The sequence below is a fragment of the Scleropages formosus genome, chromosome 1 (assembly GCF_900964775.1).
Source record: "Scleropages formosus chromosome 1, fSclFor1.1, whole genome shotgun sequence".
Taxonomy (NCBI): domain Eukaryota; kingdom Metazoa; phylum Chordata; class Actinopteri; order Osteoglossiformes; family Osteoglossidae; genus Scleropages; species Scleropages formosus.
In genome coordinates, this window is record NC_041806.1 from 18398482 (window position 1) to 18417150 (window position 18669).

The following is an 18669-nucleotide window of genomic DNA, read 5'->3' on the forward strand; positions in this document are numbered from 1 at the left end:
TGACACAAGATTTAAATAAATAAATAAAGAAATAAATAGTCACTGGGTAAGCAGCAAGGAGCGCCTGCCTGCACCCTAAAGTGATGATGTAATTTACACTCAGTTGATTGAGATGAGTTTCAAAAGCCTTAGTAACTATAGAGAGCAGCTCAGGTATTGGAACAGTTCTGTGTTCATGATGGCTAACGTTACTTGTGCTGGTATCTGAAATTTACACTATTGCAAAATATGTCTGTCCTTTAAAGAATTTAAAAAAAAAAAAACCCATGTAGACAGCATTTCATAAGATCTGAGACAATCTGGGGAATCTTTTTTCTCTTAAGGAAATTTGAATAATTTGCGTAAGTAATCAGAATAGTTCAATGTATTTACTTTGAGCCATTTCAACATTAAAATGACATGCTATGGTAATGTCCATTTGTAACCACATATTTTGTAGTGTTGCTTATATTAATTTATGATTATACTTATTCATTTAGCAGAGCCATTTGTCCAAAAAGATGTTCAATGGCTAGTATGCAGTGTGTAGCTAATACCTTTATCCAGGGCGAATTACAGTGCGATGCATCTTTACTGGGGGGCACGGTGGTGTAGTGGGTTGGCCCGGGTCTTGCGCTCCGGTGGGTCTGGGGTTTGAATCCTGCTTGGGGTGCCTTGTGACAGAGTGGCATCCCATCCTGGGTGTGTCCCCTCCCCCTCCAGCCTTACGCCCTGTATTGCCAGGTTAGACTCTGGTTCCCTGCGACCCTGTATGGGATAAGCGGTTTAGAAAGTGTGTGTGTGTGTGTGTGTGTGTGTGTGTGTGTGTGTGTGTGTGTGTGCATCTCTGCTTTCAAAGTACCACCAATGAGAGCAGTGTGACAAACAATTATGTTATCAATAATGTTAGTCATTAAGTCTCCCTTCCTGTTGTGTAAATTGTGCAGAGGCCTCCATCCTGAGCTACGACGGCAGCATGTACATGAAGGTGGCAATGCCATCTGCTATGCACACGGAGGCAGAGGACGTGTCTCTGCGCTTCATGTCCCAGCATGCCTACGGCCTGCTTATGGCTGCCACGTCTCGCGACTCCGCAGACACACTGCGCCTCGAGTTGGACGGCGGCCGTGTCAAGCTCACTGTCAACCTAGGTATCGTATCACCCACTCACCAGTGCTCCCCCCATCATTGGATGTTTCATTCATTTTCTTTTCTTTTCTTGTTTCCTGCCACTTTTATTTTATTTTTTATAGTTTGACTTGGTAGATTTTAAATGACTTGCATGATTCATGTTTAATCTGTGTAGTTATTGCTTTGTTTGGTGATAACACTTTTCTCTTACCCAGTGTAATTTTTTCTTTTCCTGTTTGTAGAGGATAACTCGTGTTCATTTTAATTTTAATAAGCATATATGACAGTCACAGTAAAAAAATGCAATATATTTCCAAAAAAAAAGAAATGTAAACAAACTGCAAAGGACCTCAAATCCTTTCTTGCTACTCAGTTTATCGTTTTCATTCAAATGTAACAAATTACCAAAAATGCTGTGACTTTCTGTGTGATTTCTAATTTTTTCTTATTTCTTTTATCATGTCAACAAAGTCTTCAACACCTTTCGTTTTGCTCTCTTTCTCAGTTTGGTCCGATGATCAGAAGTCTTTTTTTGGCTGTTCCTGTTCTCTGCACAAAAACCTGTCATGCTGTCACTTGCTGTCGATGGCACTTATTTCCCACACTAAGTCAAAAGATGGTATTCACCCCTTCAAAGGCCCTGAAGCCTGCGGCCCGCTTGGCAAACAGCCCGAGAACAGAGCGCTCAGCGTACCTGCAGCTGGTGGGGTCTTTTTAACACACACACACACACACACACACACACACACACACACACACACACACACACACACACACACATACGTTGAAGACAGGAGATCCCGTTGCCTTTTATTACATCCACACTTGGGTTGAGTTTGCAAACCCTGACACAAATAGATTCTGTCATGCTTTTGGATTTAGGCAATATTTATGTCATTATTTATTAGATTTTTGCATTACTGAACATGTATATCAGCTGTTTTTATAATTTCATTGAATATAAATCTTCTTAGGATTTTACTCATTAATTTCTAAATAAACACAGCATGAAATTTTATTCATAATAGGCACTATTAAAGTAGAGGACCTGTACTTTCACATTTACTTTTATTTCTTTTATATGTTAACTTGAATGAAGAAAGAATTAGACTCAGCTGCCTACCCAATTGCAAAAGATGTAAAGATGCAGCTGCCTACCCATCTCTTAAAGAACACACACAATGTCTACAATGCTTGTCCCGAGTGGGGTCACAGCAAAATGGAGCCTAACCCGGCCACACTGGGTGCAAGGCTGGAGGGGTAGGGGACACACCCAGGATGGGACGCCAGTCTCTCCACAAGGCAACCCAAGTGGGGCTCGAACCCCAGATCCACCACACAGCAGACCCCCGCCAAATCCATACCATGCCACCACACCCCCTTCTTGATGAACACCTTAATAATAATTTGTTTTATATTAACACCCATTGAAAACATGACACAACTGCGAGGTCCAATGCTCTGGTTGGGGGATATACCGACTGCCAGATGTCAGATGTCTTCCCAGAAGTCCCATAGCCACTGCATGGTGCTGACGTTCATTGGACCGAGGCTGTTTGCTCCCACTTTTCTGATGCGGTTGATGACACATGGCAAGCCTGGCCACGTGGAACCAGACTCAAACTGGCACTCTTTGCTTTCCATCTGCATAAAATGCAAAAAACATGCTCAATTTGGAAAAAAAAAAGAAAAAAAAGCATGGACAAAAATATCTATCACTGTGTGCGGTACATTTATTTTCAGTTGCACTTGACAAATTGCATTATATCAGACTAATCCAAGCAGCTCCCAGTTAATGGCAGGCACTTTTTGGATATTTTTCTGACACTAAACAGATATACATATTGTTTTTTCAGATTGTACAATAATGTAGCCTATTTCCTTCTTTCATTCTGTACACTCCTAAAAATGGATAAAAATGTCTGAACTAGGGAAACATAACTATTCTTTTGAAGTGGAATGGTTTTTAGGTGGAAAGCAAATGGCATCTTATTATGATATGATAAAATATATCATTTGTTTATAAAATAAAATCTTAACACCTGGACAATAATCATTAAGTGGAATCTTCACAAATATGAGTCCATATGGCTGGAGAAACATTGGTTGCCTTTTTGTCCTTGCTGGTGACCACTTTTCAATCATTGTCTAAAAAATACATTCAGTCACACAAATCAACAACAAATCAGAAGATAAGTGGCTTGGTTTCCATGAGCAGAAAAACCAAAAATCACACAACAATATGATTTAATTACAAGAATTAAAAACAAATCCCTTAATTGCCTTTATTGATTATATGTACCAGTAGACAAAAAGGCTTCCCTTGTGCATGTGGTCATCCCCGGAAGGGTGGAATTCTTGTTTTTGGATGTCTGCAGCTATAACCTTGAAGGATGCAATTTCATCTTTCATTTATTCTTCCCCATCTAGATTGTATCAGGATAAACTGTAACTCCAGTAAGTTTAAACTTAACTTTTTGATCTTGATCATTTTCTAAGGGAATGTTTTGGTAAAACCTTTTCTCTAATGTCAAGTGTGTGTGTGTGTCTTTGTGATAAGTAGATCACATGGTCATGGTGGTAACAAAGATCTGGGCAGACTGTGACAGTGACTTAATAATCTCCTAAAAAGACCATGTTTTTCATTCAGTTAGGCACGGTGATTGAACACATTTTTGGTTCATTAGATTATGATTCATAGAGTGATTCATGAAGTATTTTCTCACTGCAGAACGTAGAGAGTGTGGAGAGAAACAGCCCCGGTAGGATGTTCCTTCGAACATTGCTCTTGGACTCCGGTGACCGATTCCCGTAATGTTCAACATATAGGTTATTCTGCACACTTGGCGGATAGTAAATTTGAAGTGAACAAGTCAATTGCCTTGTCATGCATATCTTTGCAGTTAGAATTATGTCCTGTCCCACAAATTAGGTAATTTCTTCCTATCAACCCCTTTTTCATGGCAGGTTCTAGCTGCAAAAACGCAAAATGACCTCTTAGACCACTCAGACACTTGTAAGGCTATTCTGCTTTACTAAACATAACTAATTTAGCTGTTTTAGAAATATTATTGCCATCTATCATCATAGCTAAAATGTGAAATGACTTATACATTGCAGTTTTTTTGTGTCTTTTATGTTGGTTATATAAATGTATTTACAGATATCAGTAACTGTGGCTGCCAGGCGGCTTCATAGGGTGATACACAGGATCCTCAACATATGAACACAACTTGTACCAGAGGCCTGTTTGTAACTCGATTTGTTCATAAATCCATCCACTGCGCCACGATCAGTAAAACCTTAGTAATACAAATGAGCCTCAAATCATTCATGGCTAGGTTCTGTAAAACCATCAGATAACAAAACAATGAATAAAAAAATGTTAAGACTTTAATTATTCCACTTTTTTCATCTGCCCATCCATTGTAGAGCCTCTGTGTTCCAGAGCCTATCCTAAAAACATAGGGTGTGAGGCAGGGAACAGAGTGGATGGACACCAGACCACAGGACTTTTATTACCTTTTATTAACTTTGGAACCAACATGTACAACATCTATCAGTATCTGGCCACTTCCTTTTATTTTGTCTGCAATCAATAAAAGTGTCATAAAAGAAACAAGTTATTTGCTGGGTAAGTTCTTTGATATAGCTGTAGGAAATAAAAAAAAATACAATGAAACCTTTATTGTTTATTAATCCTGAAAAACCTCAAAATTAAAGCTAAATTGACAACATAAAAATACCTAATGCTCGCTTTCTCAGATTTAATGCTGATTGTTTACCAGTTAATGGTAGAAATATGCGCAGTGTCCATCATCGTGTTATTGATCACAGACACTCAAAGTAGCAGACACAATCTGATGAAAATGTGATTGAACTAATCCAGTCTCACATTCCCATTCGGTCAGGGTGGTTTTTTCTGTCAGCTAATATGTCAATGCAGAAGTGCAGAAACCATTTGTTCCACAACAATTTTTTTGAAAACAGACAAGCAAAGAGAATACCATTTAAAACAGATAGAGTAACAAAAAAAAAAAAAAAAAAGTATATTTTAAAATTCACAATTTAACTGTTTGTAACACAGGAAACTGGTAAATATTTTCTTCACGCTGGTCTTAAGTGGAGCCCTAATATTAACAAGAATGGTATTGTTGCAAAGCTGTCATTTCTGATCAAAATTAATGATACTATTCAATTAATTTCCAATATGTGATCAGCTGGGAAAAAAAGTAATGGAGCAATCCAGGGTTAGTTACTTGCTCCAAAGCACTGCAGAAACAGGGCTCAGTGGGCTTTTAAACAGGTTTGTCCTTCACTGCTGTGCTACTGCATACTGGGGCACTGACACAAATCCAGATGTACTGTACGGTTATTGCAGATGCTTCAAGGAGAAGCTGCTGTGGAAACTCATGTGCATCAGATCAAAAATTTCCATGATTCCTGCAGCAACTTAGGCAGAGGGTTTATAGCTATTAAAACATCAGTCCTGCTCAGGAATTGATCACAGATTATTAAGTCACCTCTTGTCACTACCAGGTATTTGTGGGGTATTGGCTTTCTTGTATATTTTCAAAGTTGAAGATAACCTCAACGTCTCTAAAAACAAAAGAAAATAAGGGTTGGGGTTAGTGGTTCTTGGGATAGCCTCGTCTATACACTTATAAATAGTACCTTGTCCTTTTTGTCACAATGATAGTAACAATTCAGGAACTGAATTGCCATAATTACTCTTGGAATTTCCCACTCATAGGTGCTGTCATTTTTGACAGAACTAGTATATTGGTGTTTTAATTTTTAAAAAATGTCATACTGCTTTTACTCATGAAGAGGTCTTCTAAAACAGTAAGTGAATAAAGGCATGTTGCATAAATATTACTGCTCATGGATTAATTACTATATACTGTTAGTCCAGTGTATACCAGACGATGTTAGTGCAATCTTGCATAAATATGAGCATTTTTAAATGTTTTTCAATTGATTATTAATTTTCTTCTACAAGGTCAGCGGTCTTTTAAAAACAATTCTCTTTGTGTATGTATACCATTCTCACCAACATATTTGCTGGAATGTGTAAAAATGTGTTAGATCCTTTAGGGGAGTACATAGTAATAGTTTTAAATACTGAAACTGTGTGCCACAGAGACTATGGACACATGGTAATATGATAACTTAACCTTTGATATAGATTGCTGAAGTCCATGCCTTTGTGTTTGCTCAGTGCGTTTTCACAGGTGGCATGATGCACGGTCAGTATAGAGAAAATAGCAACGTCAGTATAAAGACTGTAAGATCGGTTTGTTCATTTGTTCTTTCATTTCATTTCAAACTTGTAGCAAATGTGTTTTTCATTTTATTGCATTTGTGTGTGTGTGTGTTTGTATGTGTGTGTTCATTTTCCTTTTTGTGCCACTCTCTCTAACATAATGTACTTCTCTGTGTATGTGGCACCTTTCAGCTGCATCCGTTTATACAGCATGTGTGGGCCTGTGTCTCTGCAATTTCTGGATCTTGTTGGTATGTGTGTGTTTTCATAGCCAGCAGCCTATTTATCTCTGTGTGAGCATCCTGCCAGGGTTTGTGTGACCATGCTGAGAAGGGCCTCCTGTAAAGAGCTGCAATCGATTACACAGCAAGAGGGACTGACGGGCTGTCATGCCTATGCCTCACGTCGCCCTCGATTAACCTCAGTCGCTGGATCGCAGAGCTATTCGTTCCACTTCGTTCCGGTGCCAGTGATGGTCCTGTAGTGGTAATGAAGCATCGAGGAACGTGTGATTGACATCCATTGCCTTGTCCTATAATATGTGACAATGTGTATATAACCCAAGGATACAGGTTATACAGAATAATTAAGAATCCAGAAGATGTTCAGCAGTTGAGTCTGGACATCTGCGAAGGAGATGACACTACAGCAGGCAGCTCACAAAACTTCTTTCACACCATACAGTCAAAAAATAGCAGGATGTGTGCTCAATACATGGTGTAGGTGAGAACAACGCAAGTGGCTACGTAACTTATTTGCACAATTCCTGCCCCAGAACAAGTCTTGAACAAACGTAATCTTAGTTTCCGTTTGTTCCTGCACCGTCATTGCTTTTATGTGTGAGGTTTTGATGTGTGCAATATGAGAATGAAAGCATTTTGACAGTATACAAGTATAACGAATAAAATGTTATCTCACTGAGTTTTTTACATCTTAAAAGCAAAGCCATTTAATGGTTAAAAACCAGTTTTTTAGTTGTTTAAAATGAAAACATGAGCTGCCATTTAGTTACAATAATTTTTATGCAGGGGTTGTTGTCTCAGAGCACTAGTACTGTTCAGGTATAGGTTCAAATATGGGTCAGTCGATGTGAAGTTGGCATGTTCTCCCTCTATCTACATGGGTTTCCACTGGGTGCTCTGGTCTCCTCCTACAATCTGAAGGTGTGTAGTGCAGGTGAACTGGCAATACTTAATTGCCCATAATGTGTGAATGTATTTGTGTGTGGCTACCCTGAGATGGTCAGATCCTGGCCAGGGTGTGCAGACCCCCACAGCCTTGTGCTCAGTGGTTCCAGGATAGCCTCCGAACCGGTCTGGCAAGGACAAGAGGTTAGTGATGATGAATGAATAATATGCAATAAAGCTGTGTCAAATGATCCAACTCAGAGCTGATTTAAGAACCCAGTTACTACAAAGGGCAGAGCTATCATCTTCTGTGCTCCAAGGAAACTGCAGTTTATTGTTGATTGTTTATAGTCTGTAGTAGTATCCGCCACATTGTGTGTGTGGGAATCAAACACTGTATCCTTAACATCCTTTTAATCTACATCTGGTTAGCAGAAATTGTTATTAATGCACAATATATGTTAATGCAATGTATTTTTCTGTGAGATGTATGTCACTTTGAAGAAAAGCATCTGTTAAATGAATAAATATAAATGTAAATGGTATACTTTAATGGCATACTTTCCCAGTTTTGAGATCCACTGTGAACATGTAAGCTGAAAGCTAATTTGGGTACTTACACACACAAAACAGCTGAATCAAAGACTAATGCAAACTGGACAACACTATCACCCAAACCCAATGGAATATACACTCGCCGGCCACTTTATTAGGCATACCTGTTCAACTGCTTGTTAACCCAAATATCTAATCAGCCAATCACATGGCAGCATCTCAATGCATTTAGGCATGTAGACATGGTCAATATGATCTGCTGAAGTTCAAAGTGAGCAACAGAATGGGGAAGAAAGGTGATTTAAGTGACTTTGAATCTGGCATGGTTGTTGGTGCCAGATGGGCTGGTCTGGGTATTTCAGACACTGCTGAGCTACTGGGATTTTCACGCACAACCATCTCTCGGGTTTACAGAGAATGGTCAGAAAAAGAGAAAATATCCAGTGAGCAGCAGATCTGTGGGCAAAAATGTCTTGTTGATGCCAGAGGTCAGAGGAGAATGGCCAGACTGGTTCGAGCTGATAGAAAGGCAACAGTAACTCAAATAACCACTCATTACAACCGAGGTATGCAGAAGAGCATCTCTGAATGTACAACACATCGAACCTTGAAGCAGCTGGGCTTCAGCAGCAGAAGACCACACTGGGTGCCACTCCTGTCACCCTAGAACAGGAAACTGATGCTACAATTTGCACGGGCTCACCAAAATTGGACAATAGAAGACTGGAAAAACATTGCCTGGTCTGATGAGTCTCGATTTCTCCTGTGACATTCAGATGGTATTTGGCGTAAACAACATGAAAGCATGGATCCACCCTGCCTTGTATCAAGAGATCAGGCTGGTGGTGGTGGTGTCATGGTGTGGGGGTATTTTCTTGGCACACTTTGGACCCCTTAGTACCAGTTGAGCATTGTTTAAATGCCACTGCCTACCTGAGTATTGTTGTTGACCATGTCCATCCTTTTATGACCACAGTGTACCCATCTCCTGATGGCTACTTCCAGCAGGATAACGCATCATGTCACAAAGCTCAAATCATCTCAAACTGGATTCTTGAACATGACAATGACACTATACTCAAATGGCCTCCACAGTCACCAGATCTCAATCTAATAGAGTACCTTTGGGATGTGGTGAAACGGGAGATTCGCACCATGGACGTGCAGCCGACAAATCTGCAGCAACTGTGTGATGCTATCATGTCGATATGGACCAAAATCTCTGAGGAATGTTTCCAACACCTTGTTGAATCTATGCCACGAAGAATTAAGGCAGTTCTGAAAGCAAAAGGGGTTCCAACCCCGTACTAGCAAGGTGTACCTAAGAAAGTGGCCGGCAAGTGTAATTCTGGAGCATCACCTCAAACACTGACCTCTCTTCTCAACACACTAAACACTTTCCCTCTTCTTCCATCTTTTTTGGTAAAAAAAAAGCAAAAATATTTACATGGATAATGGTCTTGATTATGATAATGAGGAAGATGACCCACTACCCTTTAATGATAAAATGAAACCCTTTTTTGTGCTTCTACTCTATTCAATTCACTTTATCTTTAAAGAGCACTCTTCCTACAGTGGGGGGTGTAGTGGCGCAACAGGTTTGACTGGGTCCCGTTCTCTGGTGGGCCTGGGGTTTGAGTCCCCCTTGGGGTGCCCTGCAATGGACTGGCATCCCATCCTGAGTGTAGGCTCTTCTTAGGCTGCTTGGATCTTATAGTAGTTAACTGTACATTCTCCCTTCAATTATTTTACAAATCCTGTATATGGTTAATGTATGGAATGTCAACTTAATTTTCTTCGAATGTCAGCATTTTACATCATGTGCTTATACACATTTTAATATGTGTATAGGATATCGTAAAGTAGCAATTTCAAAGAATTTCAAGACCTGATTATGAGTAAAAGCAGTTTCCTGTGTCAGACTGATGCACTGGCAACAATGATTATTTACTTTTAGAAGTGTTAAAATGCATAATATAATAGGGAAAATTATTTATTAAAGTATTTTGTGCTTTTAAGAAAACCAAACCTTTCTTTTGACTGGAGAAAATGCTTTCTAACTTTTCTAACAACCTTTACAATACGGGGGGAATAATGATTCTGATGCAATTCATTTGTTATTTCAACATAAAACTGAGACTCTGTCAGATATGGAGACTTGACTGCTTATTCCAGAAGGCAAAGCAAAGGTTTGGTTGAAATCTCAGGAAGGCATTAACTTTTTGCCCACAATCCTCAGGCAAAGGACCAGAGACGCTGTTTGCAGGACAAAAGCTCAATGACAATGAATGGCATACGGTCCGCGTAATTCGACGTGGTAAAAACTACAAGCTCATGGTTGATGATGATGTGGCTGAAGGTACTATCCCTGAATGCACTTACAGATCACTTTAAAATCATGTTCTCACTTCTGTTCAATTATTTATGTTTAATGTATTCATTTGTTTATTTGTGATTTTTTTTTTTTTTAAATTGTATTATTCCTTCTTTTTAGTACTGTGATTATTGCCATTTACATTTTTCATTGGTTCTTATTGGGTAATTAGGGCTATCCCACTTCATATAATAATTGTTGTAAAATAAAGAATAATTCCCTTCATTACCATGTGACTCAGTCAGTGCAGAGTCTGATCTGTCCAATGTCACCTGGCAGTAGTGTCACTGTTCTACCACCAGAGATGAGGGGGTTGGGGGGGGGGGGCTCTTGGCAGACCCTTTATAATCAGCTGATGTTGTGAAGTGTGAACTGTAAGATACACATTACTCCATGTTAGTTCTATCCCCACTGGATTGACCTTGAGTATGTAAGCAAAGCAGGCCTTGAATTGGATGTTATGGTAGTGAGTACAATGGAGAACTGACCTAGTTGTCAAAGAATCCCAAGAAGCCAAAGTCAGATGTTGAGCACATCTGAAACTGAAACAGAAATGGAGACCTAGAAATACACACACACACACACACACACACACACACACACACACACACACACACACACACACACACACACACACACACACACACACACACACACACACACACACATTTTCAGAACCGCTTGTCCCACACGGGGTCACGGAGCCTACCCGGCAACACAGGGCGTAAGGCCAGAGGGGGAGAGGACACACCCAGGACGGGACGCCAGTCCGTCACAAGGCACCCCAAGCGGGACTCGAACCCCAGACCCACCGGACAGCAGGACTGCGGTCCAACCCACTGCGCCACCGCACCCCCTTGCGACCTAGAAATATCTATATATATCTATCTATTTTTTTTTTTTTTTTTTATATATATATATATATATATATATATATATATAAAAAAATCAGGGGGGTGCGGTGGCGCAGTGGGTTGGACCACAGTCCTGCTCTCCGGTGGGTCTGGGGTTCAAGTCCCGCTTGGGGTGCCTTGCGACGGACTGGCGTCCCGTCCTGGGTGTGTCCCCTCCCCCTCCGGCCTTACGCCCTGTGTTGCCGGGTAGGCTCCGGTGACCCCGTATGGGACAAGCGGTTCTGAAAATGTGTGTGTGTGTGTGTATAAAATCTCCTCATTCTGCCCTGCTGTTTACAAGATGCATATTATTATTATGTTATATATACTGTATGCACATTACTAAATGCACATGGGCCAGCAGGTAGTGTAGCAGCTAGAGCTGCTGCCTTTGGACCTTGGTTGTAGGTTCAGATCCCACCTCCTGCTCTAGAAGCCTTGAGCAAAGTACTTGCCTGGATAGTCCCAGTAAGCATTACTCAGCTATATAAATGGGTCAGTAATTGTAGATAGCTTGATGTTTTAAGTCACATTGGAGAAAAGGATCAATTATATAAATAAATTTTATTTGAAGGTGTTATACAGATTAACGTCTTTACAATATAGTAAATACGTAACTGCAGACATTATAGATATTTTATTATCTATAATACGTTAACTATCCACTGTCACATTACATTGCTTCTCAAATAAAATTTTTTTTCCCGTTTTCATACTGTGCTAAGCAGTAGCCAGTACCCACCTTACCACCCATGTATATGGTAACCATCTGTCCTTTGACTGACAATGACAGAGGCTCTCAACTTTCAAATTCTCAGGTCAAATGGTGGGTGACCACACACGTCTGGAGTTCCATAACCTGGAGACAGGCATCATGACAGAGCGCCGCTTTGTCTCCTCTGTGCCATCGAGCTTCATTGGCCACCTGCAGAGCTTCAAGTTCAATGGCATGCTCTACATTGACCTATGCAAGAATGGTGACATAGACTTCTGTGAGCTCAATGCCCACTTTGGCCTGCGTTCCATTGTGGCAGATCCTGTCACCTTCAAGACCAAGAGCAGCTATTTGGGCCTGTCCACTCTTCAGGCCTACACCTCCATGCACCTCTTCTTCCAGTTCAAGACCACGACCCCAGATGGCTTCATCTTTTATAACAGTGGTGATGGCAACGACTTCATCGCGGTAGAGTTGGTGAAGGGGTAAGAGGATGTTGGAAATAACAATTCACAGACACTAAAATTGGATTCTTGGGTGCATGCATGGCTGAGTGGAACCCTCTGTGTTTATATAAAATAAAATAATGCATGTGGTATAGTAAAGCCACATGTGTAAATAATACAGAATGATGCCAACAGCAGAAAAGAATCTTGTCTGTCCTGTCATTTATCCAAGTTGTCAGTAAGCCTTTGCCAGGAAACTGTGTAGCAAGGGTGTACTGGCTTTGGGACTGGCTAGGCTTTGCACTACAGGGTGGACTTAGAGGAGGTTTTTAATTATCAAATATAATAAATGGTGCAGTAATGGTGTACATCAAAAGCAACATAGTAACCATACTTTCCCTCGAGGTTCTGCAGTCCAGTCTCTTTTATCTTTTTTGCTTATCTGTTACCAGCTTGTATATTTTAATAATATATGTGGTTCACAGCATGAAGCATTAAAATAGCATTCTAATACACATACTGGATTATAAGTAGTATAAGTTTTCAGAAAATCAACTTTTTTTTTCACTAAGAAAACACTCAATTATTGTTCGCCCTTAAAACTGATACAAAAATACATCTATGCAATATACAGTATTTATGTATATATCTATTGTAATATATGCTGACTCAAACTCTGAATAGTCCAAAAATATGTGCCTTCTGTGACCTTCACATCAGCGCATTCCAGTCAGAAACAATCAAATAGTGGCCTTGTAGAACTGACTGAAGCAAATTATAAATTCCATGGCTTCATTTTGTACAGTGATTTATTACAATGTAATTTCCCCAGCCAGTGTGTATCAGTCTCCTCCAAAATGCCCCTGACACTTTTCATTCCTTGCTGTAAATGGAGCTTTACATGAGTGGCAGGGGCTGTCAACCTGTGTTCCACTTCATGAAAATAACACTCAGATCAGTACACTACACATGGGAATAGGATACTTTTTCTATTATTACCAGTGACAAAAGTCCTTTGCTTCACTGCATTACACTACCTTCATGTAAGGAGTAATTGCTGGAGAAAGTTGAATACAGACAGAATTATCCGGTTTCAGTAGAATCACTTTGGCTGTGCTGTGTGTACGAGGTGGATCTGTCACGTTTTAGGACATTCTACATTGCACAAATCTGTCTGCTGCTCACCTAAAACTGAATTGTGTTCATTTGTTACAAGGACGTGAGTCTATATAAGCTAAGACAAACTCACCATATCTAACAAGACTTCAATGAAACTAACTACATAGGAGTAGCGGGATTTTCTTTAGATGCATCAGTTTTACTCCCTCACAATATATCATGAATTGCAGCTAATTACAGTTGAGAAGTGTAGTGCTTTGTTGTGCAAATTTGTATAACTTCAAGTGGAATAATATCACACCCCTGGGAACAAGCAGAGTGGCAACACCTGCGGCTCATTGACAAGACCAGGTATAAAGGGAGCTCCGTGACCGCACAGAGATGTGGATTTTTGTAAATGCCTTCTTGTGTGGATTTGCAGTCTCAGAGCTCACTCCTTGCCCTTAGTTCCCTGCTTTGTTCTCAGACTCCTTGCTCCTGACCTTCTCATGCTTTCTCGACTCCAGAATTTAGTTTCACCCTTGTATAGACATCTGCGCCTCGATTGATCTTCGCCTGTTTCCAACCGTCGCGCTTTGACCGACCCAGCGAACTCACTCGGAAATAAACACTGACCCGCAATTAGGTCCATTCACTTACCTCCTGTCTCCAGTCCTTTTGCTTCAGAAATAACAATTTTCTAAGATGGTAAAATATCCCATTATTAAAAAAAAAAAATCTATAGAAAAAGCTGTCCTTATTTAAATAAGGTCAAAATATTGTAGAATATTGCTTAGGGTTTTACTAGAATAAGAATATAATTTAATACAAAAAATATCTAACAATTTTATGTGATCTAATATAATATATAACATATCATAGAAAACAGCAGAATGGTAAAAAGCTTTTTAAAAGTGAATTCTTCCCTCTCTCATAAATCTTATTTTGATGTAAATTGTTTCATTTTGGCTCACTGGATCATGGAGCTTTTTCTGTCCACTTGCATTTGATTATTATGTTTGAAACATTTCTCTTTGATACTGAGAAATTCTTTTAATTTGTTAAAAGTAAAATCAGTCAAGTTTACAGGATTTAATATTACATGTAAATTTGGTATAGCATTAAAAAACAAAAACATGATGTTTACAAGCAGAAAGGGCATATAATTTAACTGTAGGAAAAGAAGGGATATCTAGAATAAACAGATAATGATGATGATTAATGACTGGTCTTTTTACCATGCTGCATGGTCATTGTCCTTCTCTCATCCTTCAGGTACATTCATTACGTGATCGATCTGGGCAACGGTCCCAGCCTCCTCAAAGGGAACAGTGATCGTGCTTTGAACGACAATCAGTGGCACAACGTGGCCATCACCCGTGACAGCAGCAACATGCACACGCTCAAGGTGGATGCTAAAACCGTCACTCAGGTTGTCAATGGAGCCAAAAACCTAGACCTAAAGGGTAAGCCATGGCGATGATGAAACACTATTTCTTTCTCTCATTATCACTGTCTTTCAAACTTGCTTTTTCTTTCACTTACTTTATTCTGAATAAAATGGCAAGTAGTCTTTGCACCATGTTCCTGACACTCATCAGCATCATTTGTCCTCTCCACAAAAAAGCCTTTTATCTTGATTATGTGTGTTATACAGCTGTGTGAAAAAGAAAGTACATCATCTATCAGTTCTATGGCTTTATATATCAGGACACAACCAAAGAAAATCATCTGGTCTTTACTAGGTCCTAAAAATAGGTCAATCTAATGGCAGGTGATAGCTCCATGAAGGTGTTCCCCCTACAAACAGCATAAATGAAAAAAAAAAAAAAAAACCTTTTGATTTATTAGTGCTACATTTGTGCCGTTTTGTCTCATGAAAATTTGAATTTCTGCTGTTGTTGTTTTTGAGGTGTTAACCAGGATGGGACATCCTTCAGCTTCCCAACAATGCCGGAGACACTCGAATTTGGGCTAAGTTGTTAGTGCTACGTTTGCACCAATTTCTGAGATCCAAACCACAGTTCAATCTCTGTTTTTAAATATAAAGGATAAAATTACACGTAAGGTCACCCAGATCCATGAAGCTGGCTCCTCTACAAACTGCATAATTAAAGGGTAATATTACACATGACACGGGGGGCGCGGTGGTGCGGTGGGTTGGACCGGGTCCTGCTCTCTGGTGGGTCTGGGGTTCGCATCCCGCTTTGGGTGCCTTGAGATGGACTGGCGTCCCATCCTGGGTGTGTCCCCTCCCCTTACGCCCTGAGGTGCCGGGTTAGGCTCCTGTTCCCCGCGACCCCGTATGGGACAAGCGGTTCAGAAAATGTGTGTGTGTGTGTGTGTGTGTGTGTGTGTGTGTGTGTGTGTATTACACATGACATCACTTTGATTTTTTAGATTTCAGATATTAGTGATTATATGACATGTTATTTCTGGCAATATTCAAAACATGGATATTATGACTTCCAGTCTGTTTAACATTACTGCCTTTTACCTGTACCTCTCCACTCACCGGTCCATGTTGTGGTCAATTGGTGAAAAAAACTTGATGTTAACTGTACAGTGTTGGTTTTTTCACCCATTCTGTCAATGTGGGTGAATCAATACTGTTCACTGAACTGCAGCAGTTTTTCCATCATGTTCGACCACAACATGTTTAGGAGGAATCTTTCCCTGCTCTTCCTTATAGCATGGTTTCAGCTCACTGAGGACATTTATTTATGCACAGCTCTCTTAATGTCCTGCCACAGTGCCTCAGCTGGGTTGACATCTAGGCATTGATTTCCTTGCATAGCCGTTCTAACAGATCCATTCTGTTCTTTTCAGATGTAAATTTGCTGGTGTTCTTGGCATCATTGTTCTAGTCAGGCTTTAGCTGTTGGACGGACAGCCTCCCATTTCTCTCTTAAACACTTTGGCATAAAGAGGATTTCTGTTTAACTTAGTGACAGCGAGTTGCCCAGGTCCTGGGGTTGCAAAACAAGCCTAGCACAAATCACCATCCCTGCACCACCATATAGAGTGTGTGGTTTTCACCAAAACAAATCAGCTTTGGTTTCATATGTCAAAAGGACAGACAGACAGACAGACACACATTTTCAGAACCACTTGTCGGTCGCGGGGAACCAGAGCCTACCCGGCAACACAGGGCAGAAGGGGACACACCCAGGACGGGACGCCAGTCCATCACAAGGCACCCCAAGCGGGACTCGAACCCCAGACCCACCAGAAAGCAGGACTGTGGTCCAACCCACTGCACCACCGCACCCCCATGTCAAAAGGACATTGTTCCATAAATCTTGTGGTTTTTTCAGAGGCAACTTTTCAAACCAAAACCGTGCTGACGTGTCCTTGGAAAGAAGACTCATTCTCCTGGCTACCTTTACCTGAAAGACATATTTGTCCAGTCGTTTTCTGATTATACAGTCATGAACTTTAATTTTTAACATGTTAGCTGAGGCCTGCAGATCCCTACCTCTTGGATTCTTTGCAATTTCTCACTATATGGTATGAAACTGTAGTCAGTTCACTGGGATGACCACTCCTGCAAAGACTGGCAACTATCTCGATTGGTCTCGGTTGCACAGCAAACAGTGCTGCTGTCTCACAGCACTTGGGTGGCGTGAGAGAATATGGATTCCATCCCCGCTCAGTCTGTGTGGAGTTTGCATGTTCTCCCCGTGTCTATGTGGGTTTCCTCCAGGTGCTCCGGTTTCTTCCCACAGTCCAAAGACATGCTCTTCAGGTTCCCCCATAGTATGTGAGTGACACAGAGAGAGTGTGTTCCACTGATGTATGGATGAGTGACCCTTTGTAAGTAGTGTGTCTAGCAGTGTAAGTCACCTTGGTGAGTAAGGTGTGTAGGCTGATAACACTGCATAGAGTTCATTGGAAGTCCCTTTGGAGAAAGCATCTGATAAATAAATAAATGTAAATGTCTCCATTTGTAAATAATCCTTCTCAATGTACAATGGTGGGCTTCAAGGCGTTTGGGCAGCTGATAGAACAGTGGATGGACCTGCTGCTTTTAGTGCTAAAGATGTAGGTTTAAATCCCACCTCTAGCAAGGTACTTACCCTAAAATGCTACAGTAAAAATATACAGATGTAAATAAATAAATAATTGTAGGTCGCTTAACATCGTAAGCTGCTTTGGAGAAAAGTATCAGCTATGTAAATGTTTGGAAATGGCCTTCTCAAACTACAGAGCAACAATAATTTCTTCTTGGAGTTCTTTGCTGATATTTTTCTCCTTAGCATGGTATTAAGACACACCTGAATGGTCCAAACTGGCAAATTTCCAAAAGTTCTGCTTTTACAGAGGTGGTTACGCTCCCCGATGATCAAAAAATTATGTGCATTTTATTACATTCGTAATTCCAGTCATAGCAATAACGGTGCACTTCATTTTCATTATATGGTTCCTGCATTTATCTTACTTTTTGTTGAATAAATGATGACACAGGGAAATCTGTTATGCCTTCTCTGTTATATGAGGTCAGATTTGTCTCATTGTAGAAGATGGTGGGGAGCAGACAGTTGTTATTTTTGCCATTATAGTGAACAAAGGTGTGTTTTCTTTTTCACGTGAATGTACAATAAATGACAATAAACATAGGAAAGGACTCAAAAGGAATGGTTTCCAATACTGGCATGTTATCAGTAAAAATGTGCATTTTCCAAATTGTTCAAGAGAGCTCATGTTGGATAAGAAAAGACAACGGGTCTTCAACTTTAACAATCTTTCATTGTTTCTGGGAGAATTCTGTTTCTGAGAAGTATTTAGCATTTATGTTTTCGTAAATACAGCAAGAATATCAATTCAAATTGTATGGCAAAGCTTTACCGAAGGCACCAAGGGATTGTGCAAAGAGTGGAGAAGCACACAGAGGGGCAGTGAGCTGTAGAGGATGGTCAGGCATGTATCACTTATGCATGTACCACTTGTGAGCCTGTCAGTAAGGAGCCATCATGCTATCATCCTGCGCCTCTACACAACCCATCTATCTGTCTGTCTGTATGTCTGTCTAATAATACTGATAACATGTTGAATTGAACTATCTATTTGTAGCACAGCTCATTT

General features: G+C 40.3%; 1 protein-coding gene across 6 annotated transcripts in view; it reads left to right on the forward strand.

Annotated features, from left to right (window-relative positions):
- LOC108922314 (neurexin-3b-like) overlaps positions 1–18669 on the forward strand; it is a 370501-nt gene that overhangs the window by 130291 nt on the left and 221541 nt on the right. For 5 of the 6 annotated variants that reach the window (XM_018732376.2, XM_018732379.2, XM_018732378.2 and 2 more), the window contains 4 exons: positions 927–1130; positions 10298–10407; positions 12119–12525; positions 14860–15050. In XM_018732376.2, the coding sequence (XP_018587892.1) occupies positions 927–1130; positions 10298–10407; positions 12119–12525; positions 14860–15050 (912 nt within the window). Of the gene's footprint in view, positions 1–926; positions 1131–3540; positions 3568–10297; positions 10418–12118; positions 12526–14859; positions 15051–18669 lie in introns of all 6 variants that reach the window. The other variant, XM_018732374.2, reaches the window with a different exon arrangement.